The 16512-nt window shown below is 43.9% G+C and overlaps 2 protein-coding genes across 15 annotated transcripts in view; both read right to left on the bottom strand.

Annotated features, from left to right (window-relative positions):
• Nucleotides 1-12638, bottom strand: part of LOC148404370 (serine/threonine-protein phosphatase 2A 55 kDa regulatory subunit B gamma isoform) — a 47997-nt gene extending 35359 nt beyond the window's left edge. For 8 of the 14 annotated variants that reach the window (XM_088380163.1, XM_088380255.1, XM_088380239.1 and 5 more), the window contains exons 1-4: nucleotides 12514-12638; nucleotides 12340-12433; nucleotides 11988-12087; nucleotides 4480-4603 (exon numbers count right to left, since the gene is read on the bottom strand). The gene's annotated coding sequence lies outside the window, so the exon portion shown is untranslated. Of the gene's footprint in view, nucleotides 1-4479; nucleotides 4604-5829; nucleotides 5899-6076; nucleotides 6098-6389; nucleotides 6487-11987; nucleotides 12088-12339; nucleotides 12434-12513 lie in introns of those variants that run through there. The other 6 variants (XM_088380168.1, XM_088380225.1, XM_088380191.1 and 3 more) reach the window with 3 other exon arrangements.
• A 1357-nt stretch (nucleotides 12639-13995) lies between these two features.
• mif (macrophage migration inhibitory factor) lies at nucleotides 13996-15655 on the bottom strand. The gene is made up of 3 exons (XM_088372313.1): nucleotides 15413-15655; nucleotides 14362-14534; nucleotides 13996-14244 (listed from the first exon to the last, which is right to left on the bottom strand). The coding sequence occupies exons 1-3, from the start codon at nucleotides 15518-15520 to the stop codon at nucleotides 14178-14180; spliced, it is 348 nt and encodes a 115-aa protein (XP_088228439.1). The 5' UTR covers nucleotides 15521-15655; the 3' UTR covers nucleotides 13996-14177.
• Nucleotides 15656-16512: the final 857 nt, after the last annotated feature.

Raw genomic sequence — 16512 nt, 5'->3', positions numbered from 1 at the left:
TTGGGCAGAACAAAGGCAGTCCCTTCGTCGTCCAGGTGCATCCAAGGCTGTCTTGCCATAGTCCAGGCGCATCCATGACGCATCCGAGGCACATCCTAAGCAGTCCCGAAGTCATCCAGGCCCATCTACGGTTGTACTGACATAGTCCAGGCGTATCAAAGACATATCCGAGGCAGTCCCGGCGTCGTCCAGGCGCATCCAAGGTGCATCCTTGACAGTCCCGGCGTTTTTCAGGTGCATCCTAGGCGGTCCTGGCGTCGTGCAGGCGCATCCAAAGCATATCCAAGGCAGTCTCTGCGTCGTCCAGGCCCATCCAAGTCAGGCCCGGCGTCGTCTAGGCTCAACCAAGGCAAATCCAAAGAAGTCCCGGCGTGGTCCAGGCGCATCCAAGGCAGTCCTGGTGTCTTCCAGGTTCATCCGAAGCATGTTCAAGGCGTTACCCGCAGACGAGCCGCAGCCGAGCCGCAGCCGAGCCGCAGCCTAGCCGCAGCCTAGCCGCAGCCTAGCCGCAGCCTAGCCGCAGCCGAGCCGCAGCCTAGCCGCAGCCTAGCCGCAGCCGAGCCGCAGCCGAGCCGCAGCCGAGCCGCAGCCGAGCCGCAGCCGAGCCGCAGCCGAGCCGCAGCCAAGGCAGTCCCTGCATCATCCAGGCGCAACCATGGCACATCTAAGGCAGTCCCGGCTTCGTCCAGGCGCATACTAGTGGGTCACGGCGTGATCCAGACGCATCCAAGGCAGTCCCGGCTTTGTTCAGGCGCATCCAAGGTGATACCGGCATCTTTCAGGCCTATCCAAGGCGGTCGCGACTTCGTCCAGGCGAATCCAAGGCGCATTGATGGCGTATCCAAGGTAGTCTCGGCGTCGACCAGGCGCATCCAAAGCTTATCCGAGGCGCATCCAAAACAGTCCCGGCGTCGACCAGGCGCATCCAAGGCAGTCCCGAAGTTGCCCAAGCGCATCCAAGTCTTATCCAAGGTGGTCCAGGCATCATCCAGGCACACCTAAGGAGGTCCTGGTGTCGTCCAGGCGCATCCAAGTCGCATCCAAGGGGCAATCATGGCACATCCAAGGCCGTCCCGGCATCGTCCAGACGCATCCAAGGCCGTCCTGGCGTCGTCCAGGCGCATCCAACGCGGTCCCGGCGTCGTCCAGGCGCATCCAACGCGGTCCCGGTGTTGTCCAGGCGCATCAAGGGCGGTCCAGAGGTCACACAGGGCATCCAAGGCAATCCCAGCGTCGTCCAGGCACATCCAAGACGTTCCCAGTGTCGTTCAGGCGCATCCAAGGTGGTCACAGAATTATCTAGGCGCCTTGGCATTGTCCAGGCGCACCAAAGGCGGTCCCGGCGTCGTCCAGGCGCAAGCAAGGCGGTCCAGGTGTTGTCCAAGCGCAACCAAGGCGGTCCCGGCGTCGTCCATACGCATCCAAGGTGATCTCGCTTTAGTCCAGGCGCATCCATGACGCATCCAAGGCGGTCCCAGTGTCATCCAGGCGCATCCAAGGCGGTCCAAGCATCATCCAGGCGCATCCAAGGCGATCCCGGCTCCATCCAGGCGCATACAAGGCGCATCCCAGGCGGTTCCTGCATCGTCCAGGCGCATGCAAGATGGTCCCTTCCTCTTCCAGGCATGTCCAAGGTGCATTCAAGGCGGTCCAAACGTCGTCCAGGTACATCCAAGGCAGTTCTGACGTCATCCAGGCACACCTAAGGCTGTACCAGAGTCATCCAGGAGCATCAGACGCGGTCCCGGCATTGTCCAGGCCCACAAAAGGCTGCTCCGGCGTCGTCCAGGCGCATCCAAGGCAGTCCCGGCGTCGTCCAGGCGCAACCAAGGCCGTCCCAGCGTCGTCCAGGCGCATGCAAGGCAGTCCCGGCTTCGTCCAGCTGCATCCAAGACAGTCCCGGCTTCGTCCAGCTGCATCCAAGGCAGTCCCGGCATGGTCCAGGTGCATTCAAAGTGATCCCGGCGTCGTCTAGGCGGGTACAAGGTGGTCCCAGCGTCTTCCAGGCACATCCAGGGCAGTCCTGGCATCGTCTGGGCACATCCAAGGTGCATCCAGGGTGGTCCTGGCGTCCATTAGGTGCATCCAAGGTGCATCCGAGGCACATTTCAAGCCACATTTCAAGTCGTCCAGGGGCATCCTAGGTGGTCCTGGTGTCGTCCAAGGGCATCCAAGGTGGTCTTGGCGTCTTACAGGCGCATCCAATGTGGTCCAAGCATCGTCGAGGCGCATCCAAGGTGATCCCGGTGTCATCCAGAAGCATCCAAAGTGATCCCGCCGTCGTCCAGGCGCATCCAAGCTGAGCTTGGCGTCAACCAGGCGCATTCAAGTCTGTCCCGGCGTCATCCAGGCGCATCCAAGGCTTTCCCGGTGTCGTCCAGGCACATCCAAGGCAGTCCCAGCGGCGTCTAGGCGCAATCAAGGCGGTCTCAGCGTTGTCCTGGCGCATCCAAAGCATATCCAAGGCGGTCCCGGCCTCGCCCAGGCGCATTCAAGGCGCATCCAAGGCAGTCCTGGCGTTGTCCAGGCACATCCAAGGCAATCCCGGCGTCGTCCAGGCGCATACAAGCCGGACTCGGTGTGGTCCAAGCGCATCCAGTGCGATCCCAGCTCCATCCAGTTGCATCCAAGGGGGTCCCGGCGTCGTCCAGGCGCATACAAGGTGGTTCTCCGGCGGCGTCCAGGCGTGACCAAGGCGATCCCAGTGTCCAAGCACATCCAAGGCGCATTCAAGGCAATTTCAAGGCAATTTCAAGGCTCATCCAAGGCGGTCCAAGAGTCTTCCAGATGCATCCAAGGCAGTTCTGACGTCGTCCAGGCACATCCAAGGTAGTCCCGAAGTCATCCAGGCACATCCGACGCGGTCCCGGCATTGTCCAGGCGCATCCGAGGCAGGCCCGGCTTCGTCCAGGCACATCAAAGGCAGTCCCGGCGTCGACGAGGCGCATCCAAGTCAGTCGCGGCGGCGTCCAGGCGCATTCAAGGTGGTCCTGGCTTCGTCTCAGCGCATCCAAGGCGGTCCTGGGGTTGTGCAGGCACATCCCAGGCAGTCCTGGCTTCGTCCAAGCACATCCAAGGCGGTCTTTGCTTCGTCCAGGCGAATTCGAAGCGGTCCTGGCTTCATCCAGGAAATTCCAAGGCAGCGTACCAAATTGCTCAGTGCAACAACAACAACAAAAAAAACACCATTGCAGAAGACCTACCTGCAGTCGTGGATATAGTCTCCGTCATGCTGCCTCATTTACATTAAAAAAGAAATCATTTTATTTACTTTTGTTTTGTAGGATATAATGTTTTAAATATTGTGCCCCTTACTTTGAATTGAATATTAATTATTGCTGTTATTTCATTTAATATTATGTTTGCTCATTATTTTATTGTATTTTCTTCAGCATAAAATGGCAGTTGGTCAAGAATGTTTAGAGTTTAAAACTTCATAATTTATTTTTTAATTTCAGGCAAAGTGATGCACATTCAATCTGTTTTGTTAGACACGAAAACAATGTTATAATAAAGTTATTCTTTACTGTAAGTTGATCTTTCCTTTTTATTTAATTTTGTTTGCTTTAATCATTGAAGAATCATTAAAGTTTAATGTTAATAAGGGTACAAGTGTGGGGGGGCTCAAGATGTTTTTTTCTCCCTGGGGGGCATCAGGGAATTGATTGAGCAGCACTGAACTAAGCGCAGGCGCAGGGCATGGCAGGGCAGGGCAGGGGTGGGCAGGGTAGGGCAGGGCAGGGGTGGGCAGTTTCAACCAGATGCGGGCACATGACATAGCCGCACACAAAAGACTTATGCTAGTTGCGTTAATCTGTCGATGGTGTTTTCCACCATTGACGCGTTGGCATCAAGCTAACCAACCTTAGCATTCATCACATTTTCTTCACATACTGTGTCAAGTCTGTATTGGGTGGTTCGCAGCCACCAAAATATTTGAGCCACTAAGCTTCAATCAGTTTTTGGTATACATAATATATTGTATGCTGTGAGTATTATATTTTCTGCCTACAAGTGTTGCTGCCAAGTTTGTGTTCAAATATCAGTTATATATTGGAGTTGTAATGACTGTAACAATCTAGAATTGTTAGCATGGTTGTGTTAGTCTGTCGATGGTGTTTTCCATAATGCGTTAGCATCAAGCTAACCAAGCTTAGCATTCATCACATTTTCTTCACACAGTGTCAAATCTGTATTGGGTGGTTTGCAATCACCAAAATATTTGAGCCCCTAAGCTTCAATCACTTTTTAGTATACATAATATATGCCTCTGAGTTTAGTTATATTTTCTGCCTACAAGTGTTGCTGTAAAGTTTGTGTTCAAATATCAGTTATATTGGAGTTATATGACTGCAACATTAATCTAGAATTGTTAGCATTGTATGTTAGCATTAAGCTCAGACAAAACTAAAACATCCGGGAGTTGCTAAAATACTTGTCATACAGTGTGACTTTTGTAAATGAGAAATAATGACTTACTTGTTTGCTGTTCTTCTCAAGTATTCAGATCATAATGGCTGACGTAATTTTTGGAACTCCAAATGAACATATGGAATTTACAGTAGACCATTGAAAGGCAGGCAAATGCAACTCGTGCAGCCCCCTAAAAAAAATTACAAAAGGAAAATAGTTCATTTAATTTATTTTTTACGTTATAAAAACCTACAGTCATAGCATAATTGAAAAGAATGTAAAGCATTAAATAAAAACAGCTTGCACATAATGATTTCATGCTTGTAACAGACTTGAGCCTATATATGGTCTGCAGAAACGAGCAATCAAAACTAAACCACGTTTTCCCTCCTGTGTTCTGACCAACAGCCGGGGGTAAAAAGAGCATAACCATCCGAGCCAACCCCCGATACAGTCCTCAGGCTCCCCAACAATAGCGGTAGCAGTTTGCATTATTTTATTGCAAAGTTTTTCCTTATTCAGATTTGTTTCAAGATTAGTTACAGTTAGACTTCACTTTAATGTTTAATGCAGTTATTGCAATTTTGTTGTTTTATCACAGTAGATTGGTTTATTTACATTTTAAAAACCAGTAGCCATTCATTTACAAATATAATTTAACTTTAGTTTACATATTTAAATGTTCAGATATTAAGATGTGACACAGATTTTGCATGATTTGAAAGAGGCAAAATAATATGCTTACTCTTTCAAATATATTAGTATAATCATTTGTTTCAGATGTAATTATTTTCTGAATAAAAATTAAATTTGGTGTTCAAAAAGTCATTTTTCAAACCTGAGTCTTGAAAAAGAGGGGGTCGTCTTGTAATCGGGGTCGTTTTATATTTGGGCCAATACAGTAATATGAAATTAGATTAACATTACTTCTCTAAAACGCTTAAACCCTCAAACTTGGCCACAATATGGCAATATTAATATTCCAGCTGGTTATCAACACTTTTGGGCAGTCAAAGACACTAGAATACAGTATGAACATCAATTGAAAACGAAGCAACACGGCACATAATATTTTCAAATAGACGAGATAAACACATTTTTCACGAGACATACTTTTAGGTTTGCCCATATTTAAGGGCAAGCCTATAAATCATTCTATTACACACCATTTCCATACATTTGTAGAGCAGTTTAGAGGGAAAAAATCGTGAAGTATGGTAGGCCAAGCTACAAGCTAAAACTCCGTCGTGTTGCCCCGAATATGCTGTGTTAGCGCTAAACTACGCGCGAACGAGCACAATTACTACAATACTACCAATATTAGTACAATAATCCATCGTATCATTTAATAAAGTCGTTTATTATTAAACTCTCCATATTATTACAATTGTTGGTAGTAGTTAACATCGTTCTTACCTCATGCGTTTCAACGCAATTTAAAAAGGAGACAGCCGCCAATTGATTACACACACCTGCGCAGTTCATAAACTCGGCCACAATATGGCAATATTAATATTCCAGAATATTCCAGCTGGTTATTAACACTTTTGGGCAGTCAAAGAAACCAAAAATATTGTATGAAGATCAACCAATTGAAAGCGAAGCAACACGGCACATCATATTTTCAAATTAACGAGATAAACACGTTTTTAACGAGACATACCTTTAGGTTTGCCCATATTTAGGGGCAAGTCTATCAATCATTCTAACAGTACAAATCATTTCCATACATTTGTAGAGCAGTTTAGAGGGGAAAAAAATGTGAAGTACGGTAGGCCAAGCTACAAGCTAAAACTCCGTCGTGTTGCTCCGAATGCTGTGTTAGCGCTAAACTGCGCGCGAACGAGAACAATTACTACAACACTACCAATATTAGTACGACAATAGTTCATCGAATAATTTAATAAAGTTGTTTATTATTTAACTCTCCATATTATTACGTAGGTAGTAGTTAATTTACAATACATCGTTCTTACCTCATGCTTTTCACCGCAATATAGAAGGGAGACAGCCGGCATGTGATTACACCTGCGCTAGTGTTGGCCGGTGAGTGAACGATTCGGAAGGAAAAGTAACGACTCTTTTCAGTGAACGAATCACTTCCTAAAGTGATTCGTTCCTTTTTCCTTTTATATAACTTTAACCAGTAAATGTCAGTAATGCCCATTGAAGCTGGTGCTACCCAGCCGTAAAACAAAACGAAGAAAATCAGCCAATCAGCCGGGTGAGAGACTGTTGCCAACGAATCAGTGTGTAAGTGTTGTATTATAGAAAGAATCTCTCCACTGGGAAGAGGTACAGGAGCCTGCGCTCCCGCACCACCAGACTCGCCAACAGCTTCTTTCTCCAGGCTGTTAGGGCCCTGAACTCGCTACCCCCTTCTGAGTAGCGTGCGGCACTGTTGCGCTATTTTCGGGAATGTCTGCTGTACGCGCACTTGCTCCTTTTTTTTTTTTCTGCTCCTCTTAATTATTTATTTATTTATTTATTTATTTATTTATTTGTTGTTGTGTTATTTATTCATTATTTATTCAGCACGCTTTTGTTATACTTGTTTACTGTTTGTCTGTTGTGAGCCATGTCTTGTCACCGTGGGATAGGGGGGAACGAAATTTCGGTTTCTTTGTGTGTCTTTGGCATGAGGAGAAATTGACAATAAAGCTGACTTTGACTTTTTGACTTTGAGAAATGTGTTAATTAACCCAGCCAATTATTATCATATATAATAATTTCGGGGTAGTTGTATTGTTTAATGTTTATGGGTTATTTCCACTGATATTATTTAAAAAAAAAAAAAAAAGCCTTATCATTTTGTGTGTTTGTGTGTGGGGGGGATTCGTTGAACGATTCGTTTGAACGAATCTTATGAGTGAGCTGATTCTAAAGATCCGTTCACCTAAAAGAACTGGAATGCAAATCACTAACCTGCGCATTACGAAAGGCCCAACCTAGTATTCAGTTAATTACTGATTTAAATGAACCATATGAATAAAACGAACACGATGAAATTAAATAAAGTCGTCAAATAAAATACTAGATGGAAAAAAGGCCAAAATAACTTTGTCACGAATACGATGCGAATTGAAGAAATGAAACACCGCTTCCTTCATGCGTGTTGGGCTTCCGTTGGTGTGCTCTGTGCAAGTGGCTCGTTTGCTTTGTGAATTGAGCATTTAGACAATTTAAAAATATAAATCCAAGTATATATATATATATATATATATATATATATATATATATATATATATATATATATATATATAAAAAAACTTTTCCTCACCCCCCGTGGGTGGTCTCTTTTTCCCTTCAAGCTCGGGTCCTCTACCAGAGGCCTGGGAGCTTGAGGGTTCTACGCAGTATCTTTGCTGTTCCTAGTACTGCACTTTTCTGGACTGAGATGTCAGATGTTTTTCCTGGGATCTGTTTCAGCCACTCCTCCAGTTTGGGGGTTACTGCCCCTAGTGCTCCAATGACCACAGGTACCACTGAAGTCTTAACTTGGCTTGGTCATTCTCCTCTGGGACTTCCAGATCCAGACAGACAGAATGGTAATGGCGAACCAACCGGACATTGTGGTGGTGGACAAAGAGCAGAGGAAAGCCGTTGTGGTTGACATAGCCATCCCAAATGATGGTAACATTAGGAAAAAGGATCATGAGAAACTTGAGAAATATCAAGGGCTCAGAGAAGAGCTGGAGAAGACCTGGAGAGTTAAGACTTCAGTGGTACCTGTGGTCATTGGAGCACTAGGGGCAGTAACCCCCCAAAAACTGGAGGAGTGGCTGAAACAGATCCCAGGAAAAACATCTGACATCTCAGTCCAGAAAAGTGCAGTACTAGGAACAGCAAAGATACTGCGTAGAACCCTCAAGCTCCCAGGCCTCTGGTAGAGGACCCGAGCTTGAAGGGAAAAAGAGACCACCCACGGGGGGTGAGGAAAAGGTTTTTTTTTTTTCACGGAAGCTCCTAACCATGCATGGAGGGTTCCATCCCAAGTCCAGCACCCTGAGACTGTACACTAGCCGTAAAGAAGGAGGCCGAGGACTAGCGAGCGTGAGAGCCACTATCCAAGATGAAACATCCAAGATACATAAGTACATCAGGGATAAGGCCCCAACGGATCACGTGCTCAGTGAATGTCTCAGACAATGGGCATCAAAGGAAGATGAGGTGCTGGAGGGACCATCATGGGAGGACAAGCCCCTACATGGGATGTACCACCGAAACATAGCTGAAGTAGCTGATATCCAGAAATCCTACCAATGGCTAGAAAGAGCTGGTCTGAAGGACAGCACAGAGGCACTGATCCTGGCTGCACAAGAACAGGCCTTGAGCACCAGAGCAATAGAGGCCCAAATCTACCACACCAGACAAGACCCCAGGTGTAGATTGTGCAAAGAAGGTCCTGAGACAATCCAGCACATAACTGCAGGGTGTAAGATGCTGGCAGGTAAAGCATACATGGAGCGCCATAACCAAGTAGCTGGAATCGTGTACAGGAACATCTGTGCAGAGTATGGACTGGAAGTCCCAAGATCCAAGTGGGAAACACCTCCAAAGGTGGTAGAGAATGACCAAGCCAAGATCCTCTGGGACTTCCAGATCCAGACAGACAGAATGGTAATGGCGAACCAACCGGACATTGTGGTGGTGGACAAAGAGCAGAGGAAAGCCGTTGTGGTTGACATAGCCATCCCAAATGATGGTAACATTAGGAAAAAGGAACATGAGAAACTTGAGAAATATCAAGGGCTCAGAGAAGAGCTGGAGAAGACCTGGAGAGTTAAGACTTCAGTGGTACCTGTGGTCATTGGAGCACTAGGGGCAGTAACCCCCAAACTGGAGGAGTGGCTGAAACAGATCCCAGGAAAAACATCTGACATCTCAGTCCAGAAAAGTGCAGTACTAGGAACAGCAAAGATACTGCGTAGAACCCTCAAGCTCCCAGGCCTCTGGTAGAGGACCCGAGCTTGAAGGGAAAAAGAGACCACCCACGGGGTGTGGGCAAAAGTTTTTTTTTTTTTTTTTTATATATATATATATATATATATATATATATATATATATATATATATATATATATATATATATATATATATATATATATATATATATATATGGGATGGAACCCTCCTCCTAACCATGCATGGAGGGTTCCATCCCAAGTCCAGCACCTATATATTGTATATATATATATATATATATATATATATATATATATATATATATATATATATATATATATATATATATATACAAAGCAAACAAACCACTTGCACAGTAAAACCTCGTTAGCTCATAGGTAGTTTCAGTGTTGCAAAACTAGTACAGAGTACTCATTCTTAGAATTTTAGATTGTGCAACATCATGTAAAATGGGCATACATTTGTGTGTAGTTGGTACTCAGCTCAAATCTACGGCATACTGTACATATGTGCATCTCTGTGCATGTATGTTTGTATCAGTGTTTGGCCCTTTAAAAGGAGAAGATAACGGGAGCAGACATTATCTGCTTCTGTCGTGTCGGCTTTGCACCAGGTCCCCCACACTGTGGTCTAGTCACACATGGATGCCAAGTGGGTGTACCTGAACACATCGCACACACACATACACACACACACACACACACACACACACACACGATTCCGCCACTGTGGTTGCAGAGTGACGGCTGCCAGTAACAGTTGGTACCGTCGCTGGTGCTGGCTGACCGCCACTGTGCATTAACCCCCCCTCCCCCCTCACAGCTTCCCTTCTTTCTTCTTTCTTTCCCATTAACTCAAAACCCACCAACAGTTTCACACGTAGAGTAATATTGTATATTTTAATCGTTGTATCCACCAGCTCAGCTTCAACCACAAGACAACAAATCCTCCTTTGGTTAAATCTATAATCCTGCTGCCATTTTTTATTTTTCACATTTTTAGTTTCTTTAGCACATACAAGCTGACCAAGTAAGTAAAAGTGTCAGCATCCAAAGAGGAACAAAATTAATTCCATCATCACTCAAACAGCCCAACAGCTACATGCTCTCTCTACAAAAAAAATGATCAAGCCATCATAATCATCAGGACATGGAACAGGTTTGTAAGAGTGTATCAGGTCAGCTTGTTGACCCAGCGTACCTGACCTGGCCAGTCTCCTGTAGCGACCAAGCCATTAGGCTTTGGACTAGTGTTGTTACCTTGGCGACAAAGAACTATAAGTCTGCCAATGTCATCATCACTTGGACGTGGATATGCCCTGGAGTGAAGATTGTGTGCTCACGTGATTTACAAGCACGATTGCAGGACTCCAAATGTGGTGAGAGTTACTGTACAGGTTTTGGGGAGATAAAAATCATTCAAGTGGTTTTAGCTTAATGAAATGGTGATTCGCATCGACTCTGTAGAATCCTCAACAATTTATGTTTAGTAATTAAAGTGCTCGCTGACATTTTACAGTCAACACCTTTTCATTTATGTGGCGTAGTGCTGGAGAATGTCAAAATGAGTTTCTGACAAATATGGATAAGTGGAGGTATAAGAGAGGCTCTGCTCTGCCCCGCATCCAGTCTACATGATAACAATCAGGGTCCTTGATCAGGAGCACCATTGTGTCCTGTAATGCTTGTGACCTTGTGCCCCACTGTTGACCAGGTGCTTGTTCCCTTTGGACAACCCCCACGACACTGGTTGCTTAGCAACCAGTGACCCGCTGGGAGTGTGAATGCATTCAATTGTCAAAACACTTTCCGAAAGGAAAGATAATATACTTCCAATTAATACTTTCACCTAATACAGTTAGTGTTCCTGAAATCATGCTAATATCATCAACATCAAAATGTAGCTCTAACATTTGGGCTGATTCAAAAAATTATCAAAGATGAATATGTGTAGCAACTCCCAGTCTGATAATACTGGCACATTAAGTTGAGAAGTTAAATACTAACTGCAGACATTGGATCAACCCTGAGCAGGGATGTTGTAATCCGTTAAGAGACGATTCACTACTATAATGGCAACCCACATGAAAGCGGAGATTACGGTCAGAAGTCCCCGAGCACCGGCAAATGCTCACACCACATAAAATGCACCAGAGGGAGAAGCATGTTACATGTATCACATGACCTGCAATGAGCTGTTTCCTACTGCCTCCTGTAGCGCACAGGCAAATATTGCCTTACTACATTATACACCATCATGACAAATTTCTGAGATTGGAGCAATAACTGGGGTATCTGGGGGATCATTTTCCTCCCAAGGGATCATAGGATGGTGATGGAATGACACTATGGCTCGAAGGCAAGAAGTTGAGAGGAATTTTTTTCATACCCCTGGTGAATTAAATCAGCTGCCTGAGGGTGGGGGGAAAACTGAAACATGGGCTCATAAAAGGGAAACAGCACATTAGAGCCCAGCCAGACGTGGGGAATCGTGATTATGACATCTATTGTGAGCACTAACATTAAGAACTCATTTATACCACGTCAACCTGTACTGCAGGAATGGTCTGCGAAGCCATTAAAACCATAATTTATATTGTCTGCTTTTACTTAATGTTCGAGAGCAGAAAGCAAACATACTACTGTATACCTGCATCATCATACATGGATTTGCTCTGCTGTATTTTTCCCACACATCTCAGTCCTCCGAGGTCAGCTGCTCATTTGTTGTTCCAGTTGGTGCAAAGCTTCTTAGAGCAGAAAGGAGATTACATATTAACAATTGTATAAACAGAAAACACTGCTAAATCACCATGACCCACTTTAAATGCATACAATCAAATAAAGGTACTTTCAAACCCAAATCTGTGTGAGAAACTGGGTTTTGATCTGGATTTTACAACCATACACAGAATACGGTACGTTGCAGAGCATGAAATGGTCTAAAAATCTGTAGCTTAACTCAGCAGCAGTTCACATCCACTAGTAGTTCTCAAACCTACTGAACAATACTGAACACGTCCATTCATGTGTTTGTCTTTTCCCATTCCTCTGGACAGATTTGGGAGAGATGAGGGTCCAATGAAACTCTGCTGCCTGGGGGAGAAACATAGAGTATAATCACAAGTCATTCCCAAGTGAAACAAACGTCCCACTGCTGCCATTAAAATACATACCTAAAGGCTGATCGGGCAGTTTTTGTCAAGAGACATTTGATGTGCAATCGTGCAAATGTATGCAAAGATCAGGGAAAAAATATCAGACTATTAAGAGCACAGTGTGAAATGTGCTGAGGGCCGAATCTAGAAAATATTGAGATTTACTTGTGTGTTAATGCTGCCACCCAGTGTAAGCCATCGGCTATATCGCAAAAAGTTCCTAGAAAATGACTTGCTCCAGCGTAAGTAAATATATATACATATTTCACCATTGACATTAGAATTTCTGTCTCGCACTCTTTTGTGTGTGTGTGTGTGTGTGTGTGTGTGTGTGTGTGTGTGTATATGTGCGTATGTGTGTGTGTGTGTGTGTGCGTGTGTGTGTGTGTGTGTGTGCGTGTATCCATCCGTCCTTCTGTCGAAAACATGTAAAACACAAACTGCCTTTCATAAAAATATAGATATAATAAAATGTATTTTGCCCCAGGAATTTTCTTGTGTACTTTACCTTGCACGTTGTCACAGCATGTGATGCAATTCAGTTGAGATCAATGAGAAAACATTATTTTACACTGTGTGCTTTATTCTAGGGGAGAAACACCAGTGCAAAGCTACGTGAAATAAACTTAGACAGGTGTTCTAGCTTCTTGATCATTTTTAACTGTGACTCTTCAAAACAGATCAAAAGATTTTCTCTGAGGAACTGGCTCAATGATATCTCAGCCAAAAGTTGGGTTGTTTCAGATTAATATAAATGCTGAAATACACAAAAGTAGAAACGTGTTGATGATAATGGCCAGAGAGGGAAGAATAGTATATGTATTGATAGCATGCAGATGTAGATGTGGTTGATAGGATCCACGTTACAACAAACTTTGGCGTCTGGAATACCTTCGGGCCAACTGTTGAAAAAAGTTGTTTACTTTCAAACAGCAATGGGCAGTATTTTAATATGAATTTGAATCTTAACAGACGTTCATCACGCAATGATAGAAGTATGGTTACCAAAGTGTCTTGCATGAAATAATTTTTCAAAGTGACAATGAAAAGTGCTCCTTCCCTCAATTCCTACTTGCTGTATTTGTTTGTCAGATTCTTGCCAACAGTAGTTAAATGTTAAGTTTGTGTTTTATTTTCTAATTATAGATTATGGGTGAAGAAAATAATAATGATGTCCAAGATGAGACTTAATTTATTGTTTTGTTCCATCATGATGAATTACTTGCTATTTGTTGCTTTATGTAGTGTTTTTTTTACTCTTTATTCTGTGCTCTCATACGCTTTCTCAAAAAGTCTGTTTATGTCGGGTTGCTTGGTTTCTTTCTCACAAAACGCCACACACAACTAAGATTTAAGAGCTCTTCCTTTGAGTGTAAAACAGTTGGTATATTTTCACACAGCAAATGTATGAGAAATCTTCACCTATCATGACATTTCGACACATTTGATGTCTATATATATTAAAGACGCAATACGAAATACGAGACAATTAGAAAAAAAAATGGTGCAACCAGATGTACTTTAATGCAGAGGGAAAAGATACATTAAAATCTATATCGACTAAACAAAAGTTCAATCAGCAAGCTCATCTTCTAATGTTAATTTGGCTTCTTGGCAAATTTTAACTACGACTCTTCATTACAACTGGAACGATATTTTCGTTGAGGTCCTCAACCTCCATCTCATCCAAAAGTAGAGTTGTTCGTGGCCACATTGCTCGCATCCATGTCCACAAAATTGATATAAATCCTGAAATAGACAAAAAGAGAGAGTGTGGATGTACTGTAAATGGTGAGGAGAGAACAATTGTGTTAAAATGGTAGTGACCATCTTATCTCATGATAATAGATGGTTAGCATAATGTACCTGTCAGGAGATACACCCAGGTGTTTGTTGAGAAGTCCACACAGTAGCTTAGAGTACTGCTTGTTATAAGCAGAGCCGATCTTCCCAATGCTGTGGAGGGAGCAGAGTGCACACGGGTCTCCCTTCCCACCAAACATCATCATTTGCCCCGGGTTGATATGCACAGCAATGTACTGATGCATACAAAAAAAAAGAGAGAACAATTGGGCGGATCATTCAATTAATATCACACACAAGGTTATCTATTTGTACCCCCCCCCCCCCAACAAAAAAGTTTTTAGTTCAAGGGCCACATTCACCCAAATTCGGTATCAAATGGGCCAGTTCAGTACAGCCGATGCTGAATAAACAACGGGTATAACAACTACTCGAAATTATGGCTTTAGCTTCGGTGAAAATGTTTACAAGTCAATTCTGAATATATTCATTTCGAAATTTTCAGTGTATTAAAATAAATCATTTCTACAGTATGGAATTATTTTCACATAAACGTTATGTCTGTGACATTCAATGGACAAAAAAGGCAACAGAAACTTCAAAAATAATGAATTAAAAATGCAGGTAACGTGTTATTTTATTATTTGCAAAAATCATCCCAACCGGCTGGATTGAATCCCTAATGTGCAGTGTATGGGCCGCGGGTCGTCGGTTTGACACCTCTGGGAAAACGCGAACGACTCAACTCAGCATAAATGACATCAAGAAAATTGCTCAGACCTTGGGGATACTGCCAAATCATCTTGTCTGTCACATTTTTCAGTATTTTTAATGAAGAGAGATATATAAACTTAAATCACGGTATTAAACAAGACACATTGTGTAGTTTCTGAAAAGCAAGATCAGCTGAATTCAACACACCACAGTCATTCAAAAGAATACAGTAACACGGAAACTTCTACATGTTTATCCTTGTATGTCCTGTATAATATTTTGTAGAGTCTATAATATATAATATATGTCTATAATATAGACATATCTGCAAATAACTCTGAAACAAGTAAGAAAGCCAGGTGATGAACAGTAACAGGACGAATGCGTGTCGCTGTCATACCTGTGCAGGCTTGCCCATAGCTTTAGCCAGCTCCTCGGTAACTTCTGACAGCAGGGCCTGCGGCACGCTGTCTTGAGCCACGTTGGTGTTAACTACAAACATCGGCATGGTTTCCACACGAACAATCTTCGGTTCTTTCAAAAGACAAATCTCTACTCTCTCTGACTGACTGGAAGAAAACCCCGAGCTCCGGAAGCTGCGAGCGATGGAATCATAGATCTAAATGTCGCATCTCGTGGTTTGGCCCCTTGCTGCAATACGTCAGCGCATCTGCCATATTTAAGGTGACAGAACCGCCCGTAATCTTGTTATTAAATGCACTGAACCCATTCAATAAACAAACTAAATACATTGGGGAAATAGGTAGGCACATAAACAATGTCACTTTTCAATGAGTATACATGTTTACAATGAACTCCCAGCACATTCACAATTTTGCGAATACTTTTAAACTATCGTGCATTATTGTCTGTTTTTGTGCTCAGACCAAAACGTTGTTAAATGTAAACGTTTTGCTTTGTCAACATTTTGTGCCATTTTAGGGACAAGGAACGCTGTTAAAGTAAGGGGAGGAGCTATATGCAGTCAGGCCGTAGCCTTGTCAAATAGGAAAAAAGCGATTTGCCGACATCTTATGGCAGCTATAGGCAACCACACCTTAGAGGTTTATGTAACTGATCCACAACTATAAATGTATATCATTCACTGCTGCTGGGATAATGAATATTTTAATGAGTAAGGTACTAATCATAATTATATCGATCAACAGCAAATTTCAATCAGCGATGACTTTATTTGTCCCTATATGTGTGCAGGGCTCTCCTCCGGACCTTCTATGACTCTGTGGTGGCCTCAGCCATCCTCTACGCTGTGGTCTGCTGGGGTGGGGGCAGTACTGACCGGGACAGGGGGAGACTGAATAAGATGGTCAGAAGAGCGAGCTCTGTCCTGGGCTGTCCCCTGGACTACATTGAGGTTGTGGGACGTTGATTAAGCTTAAATCCATCATGGACAACACCTCTCACCCCCTCCATGAGATTGTGCGGTCCCTGAGCAGCTTCTTTAGCGGCAGACTTTTGCACCCTTGGTTTAGGAAGGAA

Source organism: Syngnathus floridae, chromosome 1 (assembly GCF_059516105.1).
Source record: "Syngnathus floridae isolate MCC-2025c chromosome 1, RoL_Sflo_1.0, whole genome shotgun sequence".
Lineage (NCBI taxonomy): Eukaryota > Metazoa > Chordata > Actinopteri > Syngnathiformes > Syngnathidae > Syngnathus > Syngnathus floridae.
Note: the sequence above shows the minus strand (reverse complement) of the source record. Positions and strands in the feature narration are given on the sequence as shown.